Source organism: Myodes glareolus, chromosome 1 (genome assembly GCF_982192425.1).
Source record: "Myodes glareolus chromosome 1, mMyoGla1.1, whole genome shotgun sequence".
Classification (NCBI taxonomy): Eukaryota; Metazoa; Chordata; class Mammalia; order Rodentia; family Cricetidae; genus Myodes; species Myodes glareolus.
The window spans coordinates 8,023,946-8,047,259 of NC_142026.1; the positions used below are offsets into that span (position 1 = coordinate 8,023,946).

At 37.8% G+C, this 23,314-nt stretch overlaps 1 protein-coding gene across 2 annotated transcripts in view; it reads left to right on the forward strand.

The window, feature by feature from the left end:
* Pth2r (parathyroid hormone 2 receptor) overlaps window positions 1-23,314 on the forward strand; it is a 99,740-nt gene that overhangs the window by 32,912 nt on the left and 43,514 nt on the right. For both annotated transcript variants that reach the window (XM_087903788.1, XM_048459163.3), the window contains 5 exons: window positions 5,089-5,191; window positions 14,774-14,884; window positions 14,998-15,113; window positions 20,925-21,022; window positions 22,791-22,980. In XM_087903788.1, coding sequence (XP_087759914.1) covers window positions 5,137-5,191; window positions 14,774-14,884; window positions 14,998-15,113; window positions 20,925-21,022; window positions 22,791-22,980 — 570 coding nt within the window. In that variant the 5' untranslated portion in view covers window positions 5,089-5,136. The remainder of the gene's footprint in view (window positions 1-5,088; window positions 5,192-14,773; window positions 14,885-14,997; window positions 15,114-20,924; window positions 21,023-22,790; window positions 22,981-23,314) is intronic.

Below are 23,314 nucleotides of genomic sequence, written 5' to 3' on the forward strand. Positions count from 1 at the left end.
CAAAATGACAGCCTAAAGAATGTGAAAAGATCTTCACCAACCCCACATCAGACAGAGGGCTGATCTCCACAATATACAAAGAACTCAAGAAATTTGTCATCAAAAGAACAAATAATTCAATAAAAAATGGGGTACAGACCTAAACATATAACTCTCAAAAGATAAGTCTAAAGTGGCTGAAAGATACTTAGGGAAATGCTCAACATCCTTAACCATCAGAGAAATGCAAATCAAAACAACTCTGAAATTCTTTACACCTGTAAGAATGGCCAGGATCAAAAACACTGATGACAACTTATGCTGGAAAGGATATGGGGTAAAGAGAACACTCCTCCATTGCTGGTGGGAGTGCAAACTGGTACAGCCCATTTGGATATCAGTATGATGATTTCTCAGAAAATTAGGAAACAACCTACCTCAAGACTCAGCAATACCACTTTTGGGTATATACCCAAGGATGCTCAATCATATCACAAGGACATGTGCTCAACTATGTTCATAGCAGCATTGTTTGTCATAGCCAGAACCTGGAAACAACATAAATGACCCTCGACCAAAGAATGAATAAGGAAAACGTGGTACATTTACACAAAGAAATACTACAAAGCAAAAAAAAATGACTTTTTGAAATTGCAGGCCAATAAATGGATCTAGAAAACATTATATTGAGTGAGGTAGCCCAGACCCAGAAAGACAAATATATGTACTCACTCATAAGTGGCTTTTAGACATAAAGCAAAGAAAAACTAGTCTACAGCTCACAATCCCAAAGGATCTAGACAACAAAGAGGACCCTAAGAGAGACATACATAGACCCAATCTACATGGGAAGTAGAAAAATATAATATCTCCTGAGAAAATTGGGAGCATTGGGACCTTGGGAGAGGGTTTAAGGGATGGAAGAGGAAGGGAGGGAAGTTGAGAAAAATATATAGCTCAATAAAAACAATTAAAAAAAACTTACTTGGATTTGCAAAAAAATACTAATGAAAAGCAATATATTCTATATCCAGGTTACAAAATGGTAAGAACAAAATTATAATGAGATATTACAACCAAGATTCATTCAAGACACATAAGATAGTCTTAACAAAAGAAAGAGCCCTCTGCTGCTCTTCCCTTTTTTCCTAATCTTTGAATTAATTTTTTGAGATTCTTATAAATGTATAATGATTAATTCCTTCCTCTTTCAATTTCTTTTAGATCTACATTCTTCCCTAGCTACCCAATTGTTTTTTTAATTCCCAACAAATCCTATCTGTACAGCTCTTAAAGTCTTGGGTATACGTGAAACAAGGCCAGCCATCTTAGTTAGGGTTTCTATTGCTGTGAACAGACACCATGACCGTGGCAGCTCCTATGAAAAAACTATTTAAATGGGGTGGCTTGCTTACAGCTTAGAGGTTCAATCCATTATCGTCATGGTGGGACACGGTGGTGTGCAGGTTGACATAGTGCTGGAGAAGTAGCTGAGACTCCTATATCTAGCATGCAACAGGAAGTAGACTGTCTCAGTGGGCATGTCTTGAGCATAGATGAGACCTCAAAGCCCTCTTCCACAGAGACACACTTTCTCTAATGAGACCACACCTGCTCTAACAATGCCACACCTACTACCAGTGCCCCTCTCTTTGGGGGTCATTTTCTTTCAAATCACCACACCAACCTACCAGGGGCCATACCACTAAAGAGAACTGACTCTCTTTCCCAGCAATTATCAATCGCTAAGAGGTCTTCAGATAGGAGAGGGACTCTGAAGCCTCCTCTGCTCACCATGCTGCAGCTTTTTCTTGTTTGAGCTTGTACAGATCTTGTGCACGCTGCCAAGAACTGTTAACCCAAGTTTATCTGTGCAGCTGCCCAACTGTGTCTGAAAAACACTGTTTCCTTGTAGTAATCCACCGCCTCTGTCTCTTACACTCTTTTTACTTCCTTTTCTGCAATGATCCCTGAGCCTTGAGAGGAGGGGGTATGACAGAGATGTTGCACTTAGGACTGAGCATCTCCCAGTCTCTCATTCTCTACATCTTGACCAGTTTTGGCCTCTGTGTTAATCACCATTTATTACAAGCAGAAGCATCTGTAATGAGGGTTGAATGATGAACTAATCCATAGTTACAATGATAAGGAATTAAAGGTCAGTTCAATACTGACCTTCGGAGAATGATCATAGCAGGCGTTCCCCTAGGGCCTAAAATAAAAAAAAATAGCAGGTTTTTCGTCCCATTGAATGGGTCAGGTATGGGTCTCATCTTGTGGAGTATGCTTTAAATTCCACCGTAAAGTGATTGGCTACTCCCATGATGGTACTATAGCACCAGTAGGCATGTCTTAACAGACCTGATATTATGGTAGCTCACAGTCCGATAGTGTGCATAGAACTGTCCAGTGCCATGGAACAAGACAGAAGGGGTGAAACTTCCAGATGAGTTTCAGTTTGCTTTCTTCATATTGGACCACATACTATCTTCAAAATTAGGGACTTACTGTAATGTTTGGAGGGTAACCAAGAGCACTGACAATAACCTGTAATAGTTGGGAATCTATGGACCCTTATTGGTCAACAATTCCAAAAGAGGTAACCCATTCCTGCACTGGTGTAGAAGGAGCAGCAGGCTGTGTTCCCGCCTGGATCCCAGCTAGCTTACCCCCAAAATAATCACACGGATACTATATTCATTTAAAACATTGCTTGGCCCATTAGTTTCAGCCTTTTATTGGCTAACTCTTACATCTTGATTAACCCATTTCTAATAATCTGTGTAGCACCACGAGGTGGTGGCTTACCGGGAAGGATCTTAACCTGTGTCCATCTTGGAGAGGAGAGCTATAGCGTCTACCTCACTGCCTTCTTCCCAGCATTCTGTTCTGTCTACTCCACCCACCTATGTTCTGACCTATCAGGCCAAGCAGTTTCTTTATTAATTAACCAATGAAAGCAACACATAGACCCTCCTCCATCACACTGGTCTGTGGTGTCTAGTAGTGACATTGTTTCCCTTGCTAGTGTAACTCCATTTAAACTGTATATAGGGAAGCTTCTGCAGTCCTAGGTTTTCATACGACTTTAGTGTTTGTCAGCGTACCTCACATTTCTTTATGTATTCTACCCTCCCACCTCTCACTCCATTTAATGCTTCCTGCTCCTAGGTTACCAACATGGTCTTTATTGACATGCAGATATTGAGGGTAAAAAGGCAGCCTGTTAAGGCTAGTATTTGTTTTCTTCCTTTCTCTCAGATCACTGTGGAAGGTCATTGGGGTATCCATGACAGCCTTGTTAGGTTACACATTCAGATTTCCCACAGTTGGCTGTTAATTGACTGGGGTCAGACTATTAATGTCTCTAGGTTTTCTGACTTGTCCTTTTCCTTTCTTGGGTTCAGAATCTTTTCTTGAGGCCAATTTATCTTAGTTAGTGTTTCAGAGTTTACAACTACTTTAACTGCACACTTATAGTGTATGAGTCAGAAAGAAAATGCAAGTAGCCTTCTACTGTGTCATTGTACAGGATCTGAAGTCCTGGCCTGGTGTGCTTTCTTCTCTGCACCTCTCAGAAGTGTCTTAATTTTATCTATCTATCTGCCTGTCTATCTATCTATCTATCTATCTATCTATCTATCTATCTATCTATCTATCTATCTATCTATTATTTATAACCTATACTGATTTCTATGTCTATCTATCTCTATTTCAGGGTTTTTTTTGTTGTGGTTTCTGGTATGAATAGTAGAATGTATGTCTATTCTACTGATTCTAAAATTTCCAGAGTGTTTCCTCTTGAATATATATAGTTTATAGCATCATACCTACTTGAAAATGGAATACACAAGGAATTGTAATTATTGTAACCATGAGGAATTTAATATTATGACATTAAGAATTCATATTTACAGTGGCAATTTTATGAACTTTCAAGATAGCACACACAATCAAACTAGGGTTTCTCTTAGATCTTAAATCTCTGACGTTGTAATTCAATGTTTTCTTCCACATTAACAAATGATCTCTTGCCCAGAACAAATGACTAACATCCATTTTTCTAAATGTGGCACTTTGTGGTGGATACAATTGTTGCTTTTGGAGTAATAGAGACTGGGGAGAAAGATTGCTCCTGTTTTAATGACACTATCATTTCTCATGTCATTGTAAGGTCAGGAACAATGCTTGCACAAGTGTGCTCAATGTCCTTGAAATTATATTCTTTCTTTCTTCACAAAACACATTATTTTGATGTGAAAATAATAAATACTGATCAAGTGGATAATAGATACATGGGTGAATATCTTAGCATTACAAAGTTCCCAGTTTTTAAGGCAAGGAGCTGAGTGGAGACAATTTAGAATAACCTATTTCTTTCATAGATAAATAAACCCAGTCAGATGTTGCATGTTATGTCCATATTTTGTTGATCATTTTTCTGGTAGAGCTAAATTTAGACTTCTATTTCTATGTAACAAAATTGCCATAATGTGAAAGAATAGTAATGTAATGAAAGAATTGTGCCTTCATAGCATGTTAGGCATTTTCAGTGTTCCTTCTGGTTACACTATTTCTAATGTAATTACCTAAATCACAATTTAGAATTTTCTTACATTTTCTGGTACAATTAAAATTATCCAAAACATAATGTATGTATGGATGTATGTATATATAGTTGTTTCCTTTTATTACTGTGACCAAATTCTGAAAAACAAACTTAAGGAATGACAGATATTTTGGCTCACAGTCTCAACTGATTCAGTCTATATGGTTGTTTGACACCTGTGAAATTTGGTAAAGCAGCAGAACAGCACAGCCATGTGGTGGAGTAGAGATACTCACTTCACGACCAACTAGGAAGCTGGGAGGAGATAAGAAGTGGGGAAGGAGATAGGAAGTGAGCTCTACTCAGTCTTCTAGGTTTCTAAGGTGGCCCCAAGTAGCACCATCATCTGGGACCCACATATTCAGTTCGTGAGCCTATGGAGGCCAGTGGATATTCAGATAAGAGACAGTTTCAGATAGTTTGATTGGAAGTGGACTAGTGAGGACTTCATCCTATTTTTACACTGATGGGAAATGATAGCCTTTCTTTTGCTTCCACAGCTGGATTCTGATGGCATCATCACTATAGAAGAGCAGATCCTTCTTGTTATGAAAGCCAAAGTGCAGTGTGAGCTCAACATCACAACTCAACTCCAGGAAGGAGGTAATGATGCCAACAAACAGTGTTACAGTGTTTTCTTTGTGTTCTTCATTCCTATCTTCACGAAAATTTCAAATAGTCTTCCTAAGTGTTAGGGAGATGTGGTCAAACAGTCTGTATTTCCATGTAGAGAGAACGAAGTTCTTCCATCTTTTACCACACGTACTTTCCCTTTCCTATGGCAGAAGTGACTTGTCTGATTCACGAGTTCAGGAGTCTCTGTTGAGCATGTGTGTGTCTGTCCTCTCTGTAGACCTGCCTGCTTGTTGGGAGCCTGTGTGTTGACTTGCCCTTTACAGTGCAGTACGCTCAGAGGGTGTAGACTCTGTCCCTGTGGATATTGTCCACAGTCTCAGGTTGTGATCTCAGTTCAAACCAGTCTGTAAGTCATGTTCTGAAGAAAACTTTTAGTTAAAATGATAATTTTATTCTAAATAAATTTAATAAATAAAAATAATTTTAAGGAAATTATTATTTCTTGAGTTTTCAAGTCCTCTCTCAAATATTTCTACATTCAGGTCAGGAGTAGGGGTTGATTTACTGAGCCCTCTGAATCCCAACTAATTGGATGGAACAATGTCCTTAAAACTATATTTCATATAGTTTGCAGATAGGTATCTGTTTATACTGGTTTGAAATGTTCAAAAATTGTGACTGATTGTTTTTACAGTTGTTATGATCAGAGAATGTAGTTGTTGTGATGGTGATTTATCAAAATGTGTTGGGAGAGGGTTGAAGGGGAGGGGAAAGGTAGGGAGGGGAGTAGAAAAAAGCGTAGAGCTCAACAAAAATCAATAAAATAATAAAAAAGAGACTTAATGGCTTTTATTGTAGCCAGTCTTGAATGACTGTAAGTGCTCCTGTTCCCACTGCAATGTGTTATAGAATCTGCCAGGTTAAGCTCCTCCATTGTGTTGTTCATATAATCTGAATCCAGAATGATCACTTGACTTTTTATTTCTTAAGATAACATGTTTTATAACAACATGCTGGTGAATTTTTCATTGAAAAGTTCATCAGATGGTTTTCACTTCAAATTCTTTGAAACTGTTATTAAATATATGCAAGTTTAGAAATTTATTTTCCAGTGATAAAATATTTTATCAATTTAAAGAAGGATTCTATAACTCTAGAGATACTTTTGATTGGAATATTAAAATCACATATACTTAAATAATCACATTAAAAATAGTAGCAGTTAATTAATCAACACCAATTTATTTCTTGCTTTGTTAGTTGAGTGTAACTTTTTCAATCCATTAAAAATGTTTTCAATGTGATATAATGTACAGGTGTTTGCTGTTCCATTAGTAAGCACACTCACATTATTATGTACCCAATCTGCAGAAATTTTTTATTTTGAAAATTTATAATATATTTTAAGCAAACACTTATATTTTTCATATTATTTTATTAAACTTTCCATACACTTAAATTATATATGTTCACATATATATGTATATATACATACACACATATGTATATATGTATACACACATACATATAGTTTTGAGACAGGATACATAGCTAGGAATTTACTTTGAAGACCAGGCATGTCTTGAATTTAATGAGATTTACTTGTTTCTGTTTCCCAAGTGCTGGGATTAAAGGCGAGTGTCACTGTATCTAGCTAGGAACATTTTATGTAAACAGCTTGCATCTAAACTTTAGTTTAGTTATTCTAATAATCTTTGTGTATCAAACAAATAGTTTAGTTTGGTTATCTTAATTGTGAGTGCTAACATACAACATTTGAATTTGACTATACCTTCCTAATCGAACTCTCTCTGGGTCCCTTTCATTTCTCCATCTCTAATCTCCTTTTGAATTGATTGAAGCACTTTTGCTTCTTTTTAAAGTTTAGACACATTTATCTCGCATGTATGAACATTTTACCTGCATGTATGTGTATGTCATTACATATATGTCTGTGGACTCCAGAAGAAGGCATCAGATCACCTAGAACAGAAGTTATAGATGACTGTGAGCCACCACATGGGTGCTGGAAACTGAACCACTGATGTGGGATGTCCTTCTATATATGTGTTGCTTTTATTGGTTGATACATAAAGCTGTTTTGGCCAATGGCTTAGCAGAGTAAAGCCAGGTGGGAAATCCAAACAGAGATAAATAGAGAGTAAGTGGAGTCAAAGAGACACTCTGTAACTGCAGAAGGAGGAAGATGCCAGAACATTACTGGTAAACCACAGCTTCGTAGAGATAACCAGATGAACAGAAATGAGTTAATTTAAGATATAAGAGCTAGCTGAGAATATCCATGTTCTGTTGGCCAAACAGTGTTGTAATTAAAATATTTTCTGTGTGATTATTTGTGTCTGGGAGGCTGGGAAACAAAAACACAGTCTTAGTCTGCACACCACTAAGCCATCTCTCCAGGCCCACCTTTGCTTATTTTATTCTACTCTGTTCCAACATCTATAGCTCATTGACTAATTCCTTTAGTGGTTACCATAGGATTAAAAATTTTTATTTAATTTAGGAAGTTAAGCGTGGTGGTGGTACACGCCTTTAATTCCAGTATTTGGGAGCAGAAGTAGGCAGATCTGTAAGTTCGAGTCCAACCTGATCTACAGAATGAGTTCCAGGACAGTCAAGATTATTAAACAGATATGCAGAGAAACTCTGGATTGAAAAACCAAAAAAAAAAGAAGAAGAAATAAAATTTAAAGTTTATCATAATATCTTCTTTTCATATTACAAGAGCAGATTTGGGTATTTTAATTGTTTCCAGATTGTAGGCTATTGTCACATAGAATTCAAGTTTGACCTTAATTTTATGTTTAATTTTTCTGTCTTCCTCAAATACGTCTTTTGTTTCTTTTATATTTATTTACTTGGGATTGTGCTTATTGTGCTATGAGGTTTTGTTGACTTGTAAATGTTATTTTTAGTTACAATCTTAATATTTTTTTGAATATATGATCCTTGACTGATATATCTGCTAGTGTCTGAGCATATCCCTCATTTTTTATCCTAGATGCTGTTGCTGCTGTTGCTGAATCAGTTTTCAGCCTTTGCTGGTTATCTGTTTCTCTCTGGGTCTTTTTAAGAGCTTCCCTCTGACTTATATGTTTTCAGTTTTACTCTGCGTCCAGGTAGGAAGCCATTGGATTTTCTGCATCTGAGGATCTGTGTCACTAAGAGCTGGCTCCGCAGTGTCTCCCTGGAAGGCTTGGTCTTGATCTGGTTGCACTATTTTGATAGGTTTGGGAAACTTAAGTAGGTGGGCTGTGCTGGGGTAAGCAGGACATTACAGGTGTTTCTTTGAGTCCTCTGTCTCCCCTTTCTCTCTACCCTCCCCCTTTCTTCCGTTTCTCCACCCCCTCTGTGAGGCAAATGTTCTCTACTTGTTCACTCAGCCACGGAATTTTGTTTTGTTATAAATCCAGAGTCAACAGAGCAAAGGACGTCGGACTGGAACACTTGAAGCCGTGGGCCCAAATAAACCCGTCTTGCCCTATGTGTTCTGGTGTTCTCCGGTATTTTGCCACAGTACTGAAAAAATTAACATAGGTGTATTTGGTGATTTGGTGAGGGGAAAGTTATTGGTTTCTGAAATTTTCCCCTCCTCCATTCTGTCCAGCACCACCTGGAGCTTCCTGCAGACTGACGTGGGAGTACCTCATACCACCTCTCTGGATTTATGTCTTATTTGTAGTCTTTTTCTTAGTTTTCCTGTGCTGTCTTGGTAATTTCTTCCAAGTATTTTCAAGTTTCCCAAGTCACTGTTTAGTATTGTGTTATAGTTGGCTTATGAATTTATTGGTTTGAGCTTTTAAAAAGCTCAGAAACCTTCATATCCTACTTTAAGTCTTTTGTACTTTTAACCTTTGAATCTCTTCTTGCTTTTCTAGACGTGCTTTTTATATATTCTGTGTTTAGTAATTTGTATACCTACAGACTTTGTTGGTGAACCAGGGCTGCTACATTGGTGCCTTGTTTCCCTATGTGCCACATGAGATATGAGGAAGAACTCAAGCTCCTATTTATGTATTTATTTATTGTCTTCTACAAGACTTCTACAGAAACTACTGACTTGACTTTAGTTTAAACTCAATTTAGACAACTTATCGAATATGGGCTTTAGTTACAAAATTTTGGATAAGAATTTTTCCTCTCACTGTTTCTTATTTCAGCTCTAAATTTAGGCGAGTTTGAGTTTGAAAAGAATCTATCTCTGCTGGGTATGATGGTTTCATTTTATATCCACTCACCAGTGTTGCGGGTGTGTGTGTGTGTGTGTGTGTGTGTGGTCTTCTCTCAAGGATACTGATTTTATAGCAGGATTGTCCATATGTTATAAATTTTTCATGGCCTAGGCTTCTATTTCATTACTCAACTGTAATCAAAACCCAAGATGTTAGTGGGATTTTCTGAGCTAAGACCCTAAACAAAGAGATTTATGACCCTATAGAATAATTTCTGGCCTCATACTTATTCCTTTTACTTTATGGTCTATGTTACAGCACAGAAGAAACTTTTATATATTAATTTGGCTTTAATATGTGTGTTCCAAGAGGAGTAAGTCTTCTTAAATGCTACTCTGAGAGTATCCCAAAGGACACTCTCAATTTACCTTTAAAGAATACCCCGATATACAAATTTATTAGAAAGAGATAACATATCAAAGATCTTGGAAAAATTATTAATATCCATGAGGGACAAATGAAAGTTTCCTGGATGCATAATCATTACATTTTAAAGTTAAAGGGATAGGAGTTAGGTGGATAGAGCAAGAAATCCATCCATCCATCCATCCATCCAATCAATCAAACAAACAAGCCTTCAGGAAGAGGGTTAGGGCAGCAAAGGTTAGTAAATATAAATCAGTAACAGACTGTAGAAACATCAGATACAAGAACACATTATCTGGATACACTGACTTGTGTAACACCTGACATTTGCGAATATGTGCACATGTGCATGAATTAATACTAAAAAGAGAACTCTTCCTTTAAGATCTTTCTTCATACAGAAATAATATAGTATTAAATGTGGCAAACTTTGAGCTACCTTTCAATGAAAATGTTTTATTATGTGTAAATTAAGTAAAACATTCTGCACTTTCAAGTTGTTAAAGACTAGACTGACATTTTGAATTTACTAGCTAACTTAATTTTCATTTTAAGTGATCTTGAGATTGAGAGACAGATATAAAAATATTTAGAAAGGGGCTGTTATGCTTCATGCAAACAATACAAAGCTATAGCAAAAACAAGGTAACTGAAATAAGTATTGTAAAATATCAACAGCTATCAATTCTACATTTTAACTATATAGTATTATTTTGTAATTCTGAAAAACCTTGGGGCTCGTGAGATAGTTCAGAGGTTAAGAGCACTGGTTTCTCTTCCAGAGGATCTGAGTTCAATTCCCAATGCCCACATGTCACATTCCAAGGGTTTGGTGCCTCCTCTCACCTCCTTAGGCACTGCATACATGTGCGTACAAATTCATATACTCAGACAGACAGACACATATACACACAAAATTAAATAAATGAACATTTAAAAAATATAACAAGAACATGAAAACTTCTAAATGTTTGTCAAAAGAGTTGCAAATATAAATACCTAATCATAAAATTATTGAGGATTTAAAAGCAAAAAAAAAAAATGAAGGTTTCTTTCCTTCTGCTTCTCCTTCCAAGTATGGTCTGACTTTTTTCAAGAGCTAAAAAGGATAAAAGCTGAATTTTATAAATTTTAGACCATTCTGTGTATACAGGGCTGAACAAGCTTCAGTAATGATTAACTTTGCTTGGGATATAGACAGGAGCCAGAGTTATAATTTCTGGCGCTAATTTGTAAAAAGGAGAGTTCTGAGTCTAGTAATTACTTTTGTGCTGAAATTGGACACGATGGCGAAAAACATGTTAATTAAGAGATCCACATTGTATGTTTGAGGTCCATGTTCCCAAGTCTTTATGACCTTTTGCGAATAGTTAACATTATTATCAAAGAGCCACCTGAGACATTAATATGTTCCATAAAAATACTGTTTTGAAGGCTGTTGGTTTTCTGAATTTGGGAGTGAGGTCTAGGGTAGTATTCATTCACATATCGGGTGGCATCTTGTAGAAACCAGAAAACTGTCTCGTTTAATACTGAGTAATTGTACGATGCACTGACTCACAGATTTTTACATTTATATGAAGACTCTAATTCACTGTGTGACTAACTCCCAAACAGAGAACATGATATGGCAGCATGCATTTTCCAGACAGGAAAACAAGACCATGCTTCCAGGTCCAGCTGGTGTTGGTTGTGAAGTACATATTGATTGGATAGTAGTGTGAGCCTTCTGAAACAGTAACAAATAACTGGAGATAAACAAGGTTATACAGGAAAAAGGCTTATTTTGGTACACAGTTTGGGTTTTATTCCATAACTGATTTCCTCTGTACCTCTGGGCCTATGGCAGGATAACATGGCAGAAACACATTACAGAGCAAAGCTATTCAACTCCTGGAAAGAGGAAGGAAGGAACCCTGGTCCTACTATCCCTTCCAGGGACAGCTCCCAGTCACCAGAAGATGTACCACAGGGGGCCTCACACATTAAAGGTTCTACCACCTCCCAACGGCACAAGCTGAGGCTAAACTTTCAACCCATGGGACTTTGCGGGGTGTTTAAGACCCAGACGCCAGCAATAGTCCAGATATGAAAAGACAACATGACTTATTAACAACAAAGTAAACGGGTAGGAAGTCATATGGAATTCTAACGCACTGTAAAAGAAACTGATAGGTGAGAATGACTCGCTAATCACGGGGAGCAACGAGAAAAGCAAAGGACACCATCACATCCAGCAGTAGCAACATCAGCAGCAAAAGCAGATGCTCTAGGAAGAGAGGCAGATGCAATGGTCCATCAGCAGCAAGAGGCAGTGGGATGAATTCCTGGGTTGCCTGTAGTATGTGAAGTCAGGCTGCGACCTGTGAGGGAAGGGAGGTTGTTTCCAGGAAAACACTGTCTTCTCTGAGAAAGGTATGGGTGAATGAAGATGCTTTTCTTTTCTTACTCGCTTCAGCAAGACACAAAACATCAAATGTTTGTTTCTATGTGACAAGGTGACATGGAGAAGTTTATTCCAGGTTAAGGCTAAATTATTATCAGGGGTATCAGTGTTTGTATGAGGTTTTAGTGAACTGACTCTCAAACCAAACAATTTGACACGATTAGTGTTAGCTAGTACTTGTGATAGCAGAAAAATGAGCCCCTAAGGATATCTACGCCTTGCACATATTGTTATGCCCGTGAATGCTATGCTACATAGCCAAAAAGGCCCAAAGTTGTAGTTGTAGATGACTTAGGATTATGTGTATTAAAATATAAAAGTTGTTCTGGGTTATTTGGGTTTACACAATATATTCATCTAGGTCTTGAAAAATGGAAAAGGAAGGTGGCAGAATGAATTGAGTTGTAAGCAAAGAAGAGCAGAGAGGGGCTCAACATGCAAGAAGGATCCAGTCTTCACTGCTGACTGTGAAGATGGAGGAAGGGGCCAGTTATACAAACTGTCTTCAGAAGTTGGACAAGTGCACTGCTAACAGCTAGAAAGAAACCAGTTTCACAATGGAGGAACTGAACTCTGCCAAGTACTGAAATGATCAGGGAACTACATGCGCACCTTCAGAGTCTTCAGAAGGGAGCATAGCCCTGTCAGCTATGGCCTTTGAGTTCATAAGCAAGGGCCCTACTGAGTCAGAGTTCTGACCTTGTTTAAAACTGTGAAATTTGTCACAGAAAATGAATACAGCAGCACTCACGGCAAGTGTCTTTATTGGGGAAGTGGAGGTGTGATGTGGCTGACAGGCTTTCTTCTTGGCAGTTCAGTGTATGACCAAAGCAAAAGAGCCCTGAAGAGCTCAACACTGACAGTGAGCATTTGCTAAACTCTACTAAGTAGCAGGAGGCTGTGCCTGAAGCATGGCTAATGCACGAGACAAAACAGACGAAAGAGCTTCACTTGGGTTTCTTCAGTCCTGCGACTTAAGAAAACAATAGAAAAAACCCCTCCGTGTAATACTGGGAGGTGATGAGACCTGTGGAGAATGACATTGAGGGAAGAGGGAGTGGTGAATTGGGATGCAGTTTTAGATTGAGAATGTTCACTCAGAGTTGAAATTTGAGAAAAAGTCTGGAGGATGCCAGGGAGTGAGCACTGAGGTGATCAGGGGAAATGACATTGAAACCCAGGAAGAGCCAGCTGAGCTGTACCTGGACAAGCCAGTGACATATCCTGAGGGACTTCAGACCTGGCCAGGAAGTAAACTGTGGCTTAGAGTGAGCTGGGGGCAGGGGACTGTGTGGGGATTTGAGAACTGATGTGGTAAGAGTAAGTGTGAGTGTGCGATTGGTGTTTGAATTGGGTAAGAGAACAGCTAAACACACAACTGGTAACAGGAAGTAGCTTGCTAAACAGGCAGCAAGGACAAGAGAAACTAAGGGTTCATCATGAGCTTGTGGCTTGTGGCATAGACTTGGTAACGTTCTTGGACTCTCTCCTGCAGATCTACCATTTCCCAGATGGTCAGACACCCTAGAAAGCTTCCCGCAGTGAGACATACAGTGCAGGGAACACACAACATGTTGTGGGAACTTCACGTGTTTGAGGACTTGAACACAGCCTGCTCTAGCTAGGCTTCCTCTTTATCACAGTGTTGCATTGCTCTCCGCAGCTAACCAGGAGCAGCTTAAGTACAGTGGTGGGGAGAGCTGTAGAAACTGTCCTGAAGAGAGGCTTGGGGGTGGGGAGAGAAAGAGAGGAGGAAGAAAAGAAGGAAAACGAGGAAGAAGAAAACACGGAGGGAATACGCAGTAAGAATGACCTGCTCAAAACTCATCTAGTAACTCTAGATAGAGGTGTGATGAACTTGGAAGTTGTAACAATGATAAGACTACATTTGTCTTGAAAAGTATGGAGGGGATTGGTGAGATGGGTCAGTGGTTAAGAGCACTGACTGCTCTTCCAATGGACCTGGGTTCAATTCCCAGATAGCAGCTTGTAACTGTAACTCCAGTTCCAGGAGATCTGACACCCTGGCAGAGACATCCATGCAGGCAAAATACCAATCCACATAAGATAAAAATTAAAAAAATTATTAAAAAATAAAAATAAAAAAGAGACATGTAGAGTTGTGACAGCTGTGTCTGAGATGAGCATGAGGTTCATACTTATTAGTAAAAAGTTGTGTATCATGTTCTTCAACAGCAGTTTTTAAAAATCTAAGGTAAATTTTGTAACTATTACTAGGACAGTTGGAAGAAATATGCCACAGCTGCTCACAGTGCTACCAATGCTTCTTATACCTTAACTGTTGTTGCTTTTATAGTGACTATATTGGAATAATTTAGATACTTTAATTTAGCAGATCAGACTCCTGCTAATGTGCCCATGATGAGACATTTGGGGGCATTTGCCTCTCATCTCTTCTGGTTTAGTTTCCAAACTAAGCAGTTTGTTTTACATTTTATCCCAGGGGCTGAGCTGACGTTTTCTGTGTTGAAAACATTGTTTAATATTGTTTTCTTGTCTTTCTTTATTTTTGTTTCTTATCAGAAGGCAATTGTTTCCCAGAATGGGATGGACTTATTTGTTGGCCTCGAGGAACAGTGGGGAAAATATCAGCTGTGCCATGCCCTCCTTATATTTATGACTTCAATCATAAAGGTATTGAACTTTTTTGAGATGATTGATTGCAACCAGACATTTATTCTTTTCTTTGATGTTTAATAACAGACTCGTAAGGAACTGTGATCTTAGCATCTTTCATGTCTTTCCAGGAGTTGCTTTCCGGCACTGTACCCCCAATGGAACGTGGGATTTCATTCATAGCTCAAATAAAACATGGGCTAATTATTCAGACTGCTTTCTGCAGCCAGATATCAGCATAGGAAAGGTAATGATATTTCAATGTTTTTGAATCCCCAAGGAGAAGAAGAAAATGTTTTGGCACAGTTTTTGCTTGTCAGCTATTATACACAAAATCCTTTTTATTCAACGACACAGTCAGATGCAGCTGAACTTTTCTCCTGTTTTCCTTGCACTAGAGTTATCTGGCACACACACACACACACACACACACACACACACACACACACAATTTATTGTATTACATTGTTATATTATTCTATATTATGTTATAGTATATATACAAATAGGTAGCGAGCAACATGATTCATGATTCATTCTTAATTACTTGTGAATGCCAAATCTCATCCTCCTATGTTTCTGAAGAATGTTTTCATCTTAGTGAATGGCACATTTAGTGTGTTCTATCTCAGAAGATGGCATTTGATGATTTCATTTTAAATGACAAATAAAAGTTGCAGCATTATATTGAGCAAGGTTCAGGGTACAGGTCTTCCAGCACAGTATCTTCATTTCACAGATATGAGTCAACTGTGAACCAGGGAAAGAGTGTGGGCCCAGGAGACGGTTTGCTGATGGCAGGGTTGTGGGCTAAACTCTGGTGTCCCAGTTACCTATTAGAGTGGTGTGGTGCTGTAACCATGTGTATATGTGAGAAAGTTTTATCCAGTGGCTTAAAAGTCACAGTTAAATTCCAGTCACACAGCCCTGTTGAGCAAAAGTGTGTGGTGACACATGACCACGAAGCTGAAATGAGTGTAGCAAGTTGATGCAAGTTGATGTAGCTTGCGAAGACCATAGAGCAGGCCTTAAAATGGTGGCTCTGTCTGGAGGGTGGACTGTAGGAGGAAGGGTGGTGTTTTGAAAGCAAATGGCCCCCAAAGGGAGTAATGGCACTATTTGGAGGTGTGGCTTTGTTGGAGGAAGTGTCTCACTGTGAAGGTGGGCTTTGAAGTCTTACACATGCTCAAACCACACACACTGGGACAGTTCACTTCCTGTTGCTTTTGAATCAAGATGTAAGGACTCTCAGCTCCAGCACCATGTCTGCCTGCCTGCTGCCTTGCTTCCTGACATGGTGATAATGGACTAAACCTTCGAGCTGTAAGCCAGTCAGCCCCAGTTAAATGTTTTCCTTTAGAAGAGTGGCCGTGGTCATGATGTCTCTTCAGAGCAAGATATGGGAAGTGTTTGAAATAAATTTTTCATTGTCTATTCTGTGAAAATAGAACTTCCTTCCTTCTTCTTCTTCTTTTTTTTTTTTTGTGACTAAGTTTCACCACCTCAGTGAGCTCTTTGGTAATTTTCAGTCTTTAGTTTTGTACTTCCAGGTTGAAACTCTAGACAGATAATGTGAGATTGCTATGCACTTCACAAGGCAACTCATTTCAGTCTTTGACAGAAAAAAAGCAGTCACTGATAACTAAATGTGCTTTTAAAATGCCATTAAAATGTGAGTATGAAAAATAAGAAAGTTAACACTCACTGCCAAGTTGTGTGCTTGGTGTTGCTCTTTCTTTGTGTATCAAAGACTGACAAACGCTCATCATTCACAATGTTTATGTGGCCATTCATCAACATGGCTTTATTTACATAGAACTCTAATCTTTCAACCATTTGTCATAATTACAGTGCATTCTAAGACGAATAATCATCAAGGATGGCTAATAAACCCAGAATAAATGCTATTTCTTTTCCCCCATTTTAATGTGTATGTGCATATGTGCTCTTGTGTGTGTATGTGGAGTCCTGAGGTTGGTATTGAGGTGCATCTCCAGACACTCATCCACTTAGTTCATCGAGGTTGGGTCTCTCAGTCAAACCTAGACTTGTCCATATGATGAATCATACTAGTCAGTTTGCTCTGGGAATCTCCTGACTTCTGAGGCTGGAATTACAGATGGCCCCGACGCCTACTTACATTTTTGTGGGCTTCTGGGAATCCAAACTCTTGCTCTTATGTATATAGAAAACATTATATAGTATTACATATAATACTATATCTATTATTATCTAATAATATCTATTATTACATAATGATATATCTATCTATCTATATCTATCTCATATTCCATATGAAAATTATTTGAAAGTTTACTAAGAGGCAAAGAATCTTGTGAGAATTCAGTAATTTTATTTTTTCAGTATAAAAAATACAAATGATTGTTCTAGGGAGAAGGCTCAGTAGATAAACTGCTTAGTTTATGAAGATATACTTCAGATCTCTAGCACCCATAGAAAACCTGGGGCAGCAGGATGCATCTGTAACTCAAGTGCTGTGTGTTGGAGACAAGCAGATTCTTGGTGCTTGCTGGTCAATCCATTGTAGCCAAAATGGTGAACTCTAGGTTCAGTGAGAGATTGTCTCAAAAATTTATACATATGAAATTGCCAAAGAACAAACTTAACTAACAAAAGAATAATTAAAATTAATTTCATGGAAACATGGAGAATGCAAGAAGATCCCCAACACTGACCTCTGACATCTGTACACAGGTGGGTGAGCTAACCCCATTAGAACTTGACATGTCAGATAGTATCATTTATAGAAAGTACCATGTAAGCTCTCTCTTATCTAGTAGACATATGTAAATTAGAATACAATTATCAATTTATATTAAGCATCTCAAAGAGTTTTCATGAGTGTAGTTTCCTTGTTATAAGTAGGAGGTACAATCTCACAGTTGATTTCCTGGTCTCCTGGTTTGTAAAATCTTTCTGCCCCTTCTACCATATTTCTTAAGATTCATGTGTAGGAGTCATGTTGCAGCTTTGTTACTTGAGGACAACATAGCTGCCTAAATAAGATTTATCTCTTTATAGAAATAGATGAAACTATTCTAAAATTTGTGTAGCCTCACAAGAGGACACAGATAGCTTAAACTATATTGAGTGTTGACAAACATAGAATATTCATTCTCTAACTTTAAAATGTATCAGAAAACTTAGTAACCAGGGCATGGTATAAAAACAGACCTATGGAATGAATAGAGAAGTTAGAAGTGAATCCACTTATTCTTGGCCAAGTTTTGAGAAAGGAACCCGAAAACGCACAATTTGGGAAAAGACAGCCTTTTCAATAAATGATGTTTGGAATGCTGCATATCACTATGCTGAAGGGTACGAGGACTGTTATTTCATGTACAAAGGTAAAGTCAAATGGGCTAATGACGTCACTGTAATTTCTGAAATTGTAAAACTAGTAGAAGAGCATACAAAGGGGAAAAACTTCACCAAATTCTTCTGGGTATTGGGTGTGGTCTCCAAAACCATATCCTTTAGCAATACAGACAAAAGGGATCCACCCCACCAGGGAAATAATCTGCAGAACAAGGAGACAACCCACAGAGCAGAAGGGCATACATGAGAGCCACAGAGAATGTATCCGTACAGACTTGGTACAGCAGACCTCTAGTTCCATCATATGCAGGTAAGGATAGGAGGATTGTGAGTTCAAAGCCAGCCTGGCCTATGTAGTGAGGATATATCAAGATACATACAGAAAAAGGACAACTCAGTATAAGAAAGAAAGCAATTATTTCACAGGCTAAGGATGCAAATAGACATTTCTCAAAGGATGACAAGCAACAGCCAACAGACCTGAAAACATAGTCAACATTACTATTCAGAAAAATGTAAATGATTTATCATCAGAAAATGTAAATTAAAACTACAACAATAGATATCCTGTATCTTTCAGAACAATTATTACCAAAATGATAAAAAGAAAAATACTAAGAGCTTAGGAAAGGGGACCCAAAGCCAGACGGCGGTGGCACACACTTTTAATCCCAGCACTTGGGAGGCAGAGGCAGGCAGATCTCCGTGAGTTTGAGCCCAACCTGGTCTACCAGAGCTAGTTCCAGGATAGGCTCCAATGCTACAGAGAAACCCTGCCTAAATAAATAGGAAAGAAAGAAAGAAAGAAAGAAAGAGGGAGGGAGGGAGGGAAGGAAGGAAGGAAGGAAGGAAGAAAAGAAGAAAGAAAGGAGACCCTTTCATATCAATCATTGGTGAGAGTACAAATCAATACAGCCATTGTGGAAACAAGTATTGTGTTCTTTAAAATAGTTAAAAATTGAATGTTATGTTATCCAGAAGTCCCACTACTAGGTTCATATTCAGAGAAAATACAATCCGAATATTGGAAAGACTTTTGCTCACTCATGCTCCTTGTAGCATTATTTGATTGTCAAGCTACAGAAAACATCCTCAGAGTTGTTAGGAAACAAAAACTGTCAGAGCTAACATGAGAAATACTGACATCCCACCAAGCTGGGTTTTAAAAATACCATTCTCAAGCAACAGATACACTATCTTTCAAACACTTGATCAAATCGACTTTTATAGAATACTTAATAATTCAAAAGTCACATCTTTTAGAGCACACACAAAGTTTCATCAAGATAGAATTTACACCAGTCTAAATAATCTCTCCATAAGTGCCTTGACTGAAATTCTAAATATGGTCTCTTTTCATAGAATGAGTAATTAAAATTCAAATAATAAGTAAGTAAATAATTCACAAACAGTTGAAAATTACATGATTCAGCAAAGTTCAAACTGAATAAACAAAAGTCTGAAGTACCAATATTATGTGAGATGCCAAATGCAAACCTAGAAAGAAAGTTATAATGTTGACGGATTACTCAGAATATGGGATCATTGAAAATCTGAAGTTATTCCATGTAGGGGTACAGCTTCTATACTCAGCGGGGTAATGTAATACCTAAAACAGACATCGAATATAATATACAAAATAATAAAGCAGAACTTGACAGTTGTTCAAACAACATACAATTTAGAAAGAATTTTTAAATAAAAAATAACAATAGAAAAATATTATATAAAATATACTTGAAATACATAAATCAACTGATTGAATCTGTTAAAATATGATCCAACTATATACTATTGATAAAGAACTTACTCAAATATAATAATGTAAATATGATATGAACACAGCATGGAAACTACTCAGCAACTAAGAAAAAAACAAATTAGTGATGGATATGACAACTTGGATGGATCTCAAGGACTCTTCAGTAAATCTTTTAATGTCTCAGTTGGTTTACACACCACCATGAAAAAAAAATTGTGTGAAGGAAAACAAATTCAAAGTTGCCAGGGTTTTGGATGCTGGGGAAAAAGGGGGTAGACATGACCACATATGAGCAATATAGTAGATCTTTGCAGGGCTAGATGACTTCTGTGTCTTGATTTCAATTTTAGTCATAAAAATTTTCATGTGTGATATAATTACGCAGATATCTTGGTCACTACATTGCAAAAATGTGGATTCATGGTTTGCATATCTTAGTATAATTATGTTACATATAACAATTAAATAACAATGGGTAGAGGATACATGAACACTACCTTTATACATGAAACACTGCTTAATCTATTTTCTATATTCTGTGATTCTATTATTTTAAATAAAGAAATTTAGCAGGAAATAAAGTATAAATACATTTAACAGTATTGAATATTATCAAAAGCTGTTTGTCTCAAAAGAGCACACGTTTTATAATTTCTAAGTCTAAGAACAGTCTGGAAGAATATGAAGTGTGTGAACAGAGAAAGCTAATTTGTGGTGACTAACATCAGGATAGTAGTTGTGTGTGGGTGGACAGTGGGTGGTTTTTACTAGCAAGGGGCACAAATGAACTTGGTGTGTCAAAGCCTGTCAAGCAACTTGTCTTAGACTTGTCCATTTCATAGCATGAAAATTACAGCCCGTAAAAGCTAGAGAGAACCAGACACAATATTCCAGAAAAAAATGTAATTGTTTTGAACCGTTTTCTTTTGCATATGTTGATTGTCTTTTCCTCTACAGCAAGAGTTCTTTGAAAGCCTCTATGTCCTGTATACTGTTGGCTACTCCATCTCTTTTGGCTCCTTGGCTGTGGCCATTCTCATCATTGGCTACTTCAGGTGAGTAGTTCCCAGTGAGTTTTCTCCTAGAAGGGATGTTCTAATGCTTACCTGTAGAAGTCACCTAATACTTACAGTCTGTGCTCTCTATCCTTTTTCTATTGAATTTTTTTTTTTCTTTTTTGAGATAGGGTCTTATGTAGCTCTGGCTGGCCTCAGATTCACTGTGTGGCTAATTTTATGGCTGTGAAGAGACACCATGACCATGATAGTGTTTATAAAGAAAACATTTAATTGGGGTGGCTTGTTTATGGTTTCAGAGGTTCAGTCTGTTATCATTACGACAGGGAGCAGGCAGATGTGGTGCTGGAGCTGAGAGTGCTACATTTTACAGACAATAGGAAGTCAACTGAAAGTCACACCGAGGGAAGCATGAGCCAAAGACATTCCAAAGCCCGCCCCCACAGTGGCACATTTTCTCCAACAAGACCACACCTCCTAATAGTACTGCTCCCTGTGGGGGTCATTTTCTTTCTAACCACCACGCTAGTAATGATCTGTCTGATCTTGATCCTCTTGCCTCCACTTACACAGTGCTGGGATTGCAGTCTAAATACCATACCTGATTTATATGGTCATAGGGATTGAATCTAGTGTCATGAATGCTAGGCAAGCACTCAACCAACTGAGCTACATCCCATTCCAATTCCTCTCTTTGGCCAATATAGGATTATTAATGAAACATTGTTAATTGTTTCTGACAATTCATTTTTATGTTTTCCAAAATCTGAAAGCATCAAGTGTGTGAAGTCTTAAGGCTAATAAATTTCTAGTTCAGTATATTTGTTTGCAAAGTGGTTGCTACTGCACACAATTTAACAAAAGTTTTCATTCACAGTGGAGTATCTCATTTTCTCCAAATTATTTTGGTACTATTGGACAAAATTATGTTCTAAATTATTTTATATCAGCACATAAAAGAGTACTACATTTGTGACCAACAAAATTCTATATAATTTAAGTTGACACAAAATTGTGACCAACAAAATTGAACTAAAGCAGAGAACAGCATGTATAGGAAGGTTGTATTACCATATACATGGTTGTGAGTTCAAGGAGTTAATGGAAGAAGTGGTAGATGGGCTATAAGTGCCCCGTGGGAGTATTCAGTGATTTACACAATGCCAACCAGTGTGTAGTGGTTTTGTAGGATGGAAAATGGAAAAGGAAAGTCTCCTACTGAGACCTCAAGTGAAATATAGGATGTAAGCAAAGAACAGACAGGGTAGGACTAATCGAACCCATGTGTGAGTCAAGGAATCTTGTTACCCGAGAACTCAGAATTTATTTTCCTGACCTCTCAATTCATTTAGTGAATATGTGGCAGACTCTTATTGATGGGATACAAGTTAAGAGAAGAGAAGCGGAGAGAGAGTGAGAGAGACGGAGGAAGAGAGGGAGGGAGGGAGGGAGAGAGAGAGAGGGAGGGAGGAAGGGAGGGAGGGAGAGAGAGAGAGAGAGAGAGAGAGAGAGAGAGAGAGAGAAAGAGAGAGAGAACATTGTATTGGCACTGTAGTATAACATAACACAATAGTTAACAGCAAAAATTGGATCCCAACGATGGTAGAATATATTTGAAATGATTACTCATCAAGTTGTATTTTAATTATAGTCACCAGTTGTTTCTGTAAGAAACCTAATGATGACTTTTCACTTTTGAGTTTACCATGGTTTCCTTTAAGGGGGAGGTGTTTGGGTTTGGTGGGCATATTTTCTTCCTCTGTTCTAACTTTATCCAATCTGAATAGTAAATGTTTTTTCTGCATAGACGATTGCACTGCACTAGGAACTATATCCACCTGCACTTGTTTGTGTCCTTCATGCTGAGAGCTGTGAGCATCTTTGTCAAGGACAGAGTGGCCCAGGCTCACCTAGGAATAGAGGCGCTGCAGTCTTTGGTGATGCAGGGTGACCTTCAGAACTTCATCAGAGGGCCGGCTGTGGACAAATCTCAGTATGTACGTGCTCTCAATTTCTCTCACTGTAGGATTTTTATACATACATTCTATTTCATATTCGGCTAAACATTTATTAACTTGTACTGGAATGTATGTATGTATGTATGTATGTATCTATCTATCTATCTATCTATCTATCTATCTACCTTCCTACCTATCTGTCTATAAATAAAACTGTCCTCTCATATCTAGTTACTCATTTGAACTCATTCTTCAAGAAAATTCTGCAAAATGCATGATTGCAATGGAATTTGATCACAGTGGTTGTCATGGATAGTTTCAAAAGTAAAATATCATTAACAAAAACAGACTCTTGGAATGTAAAAGGATACCA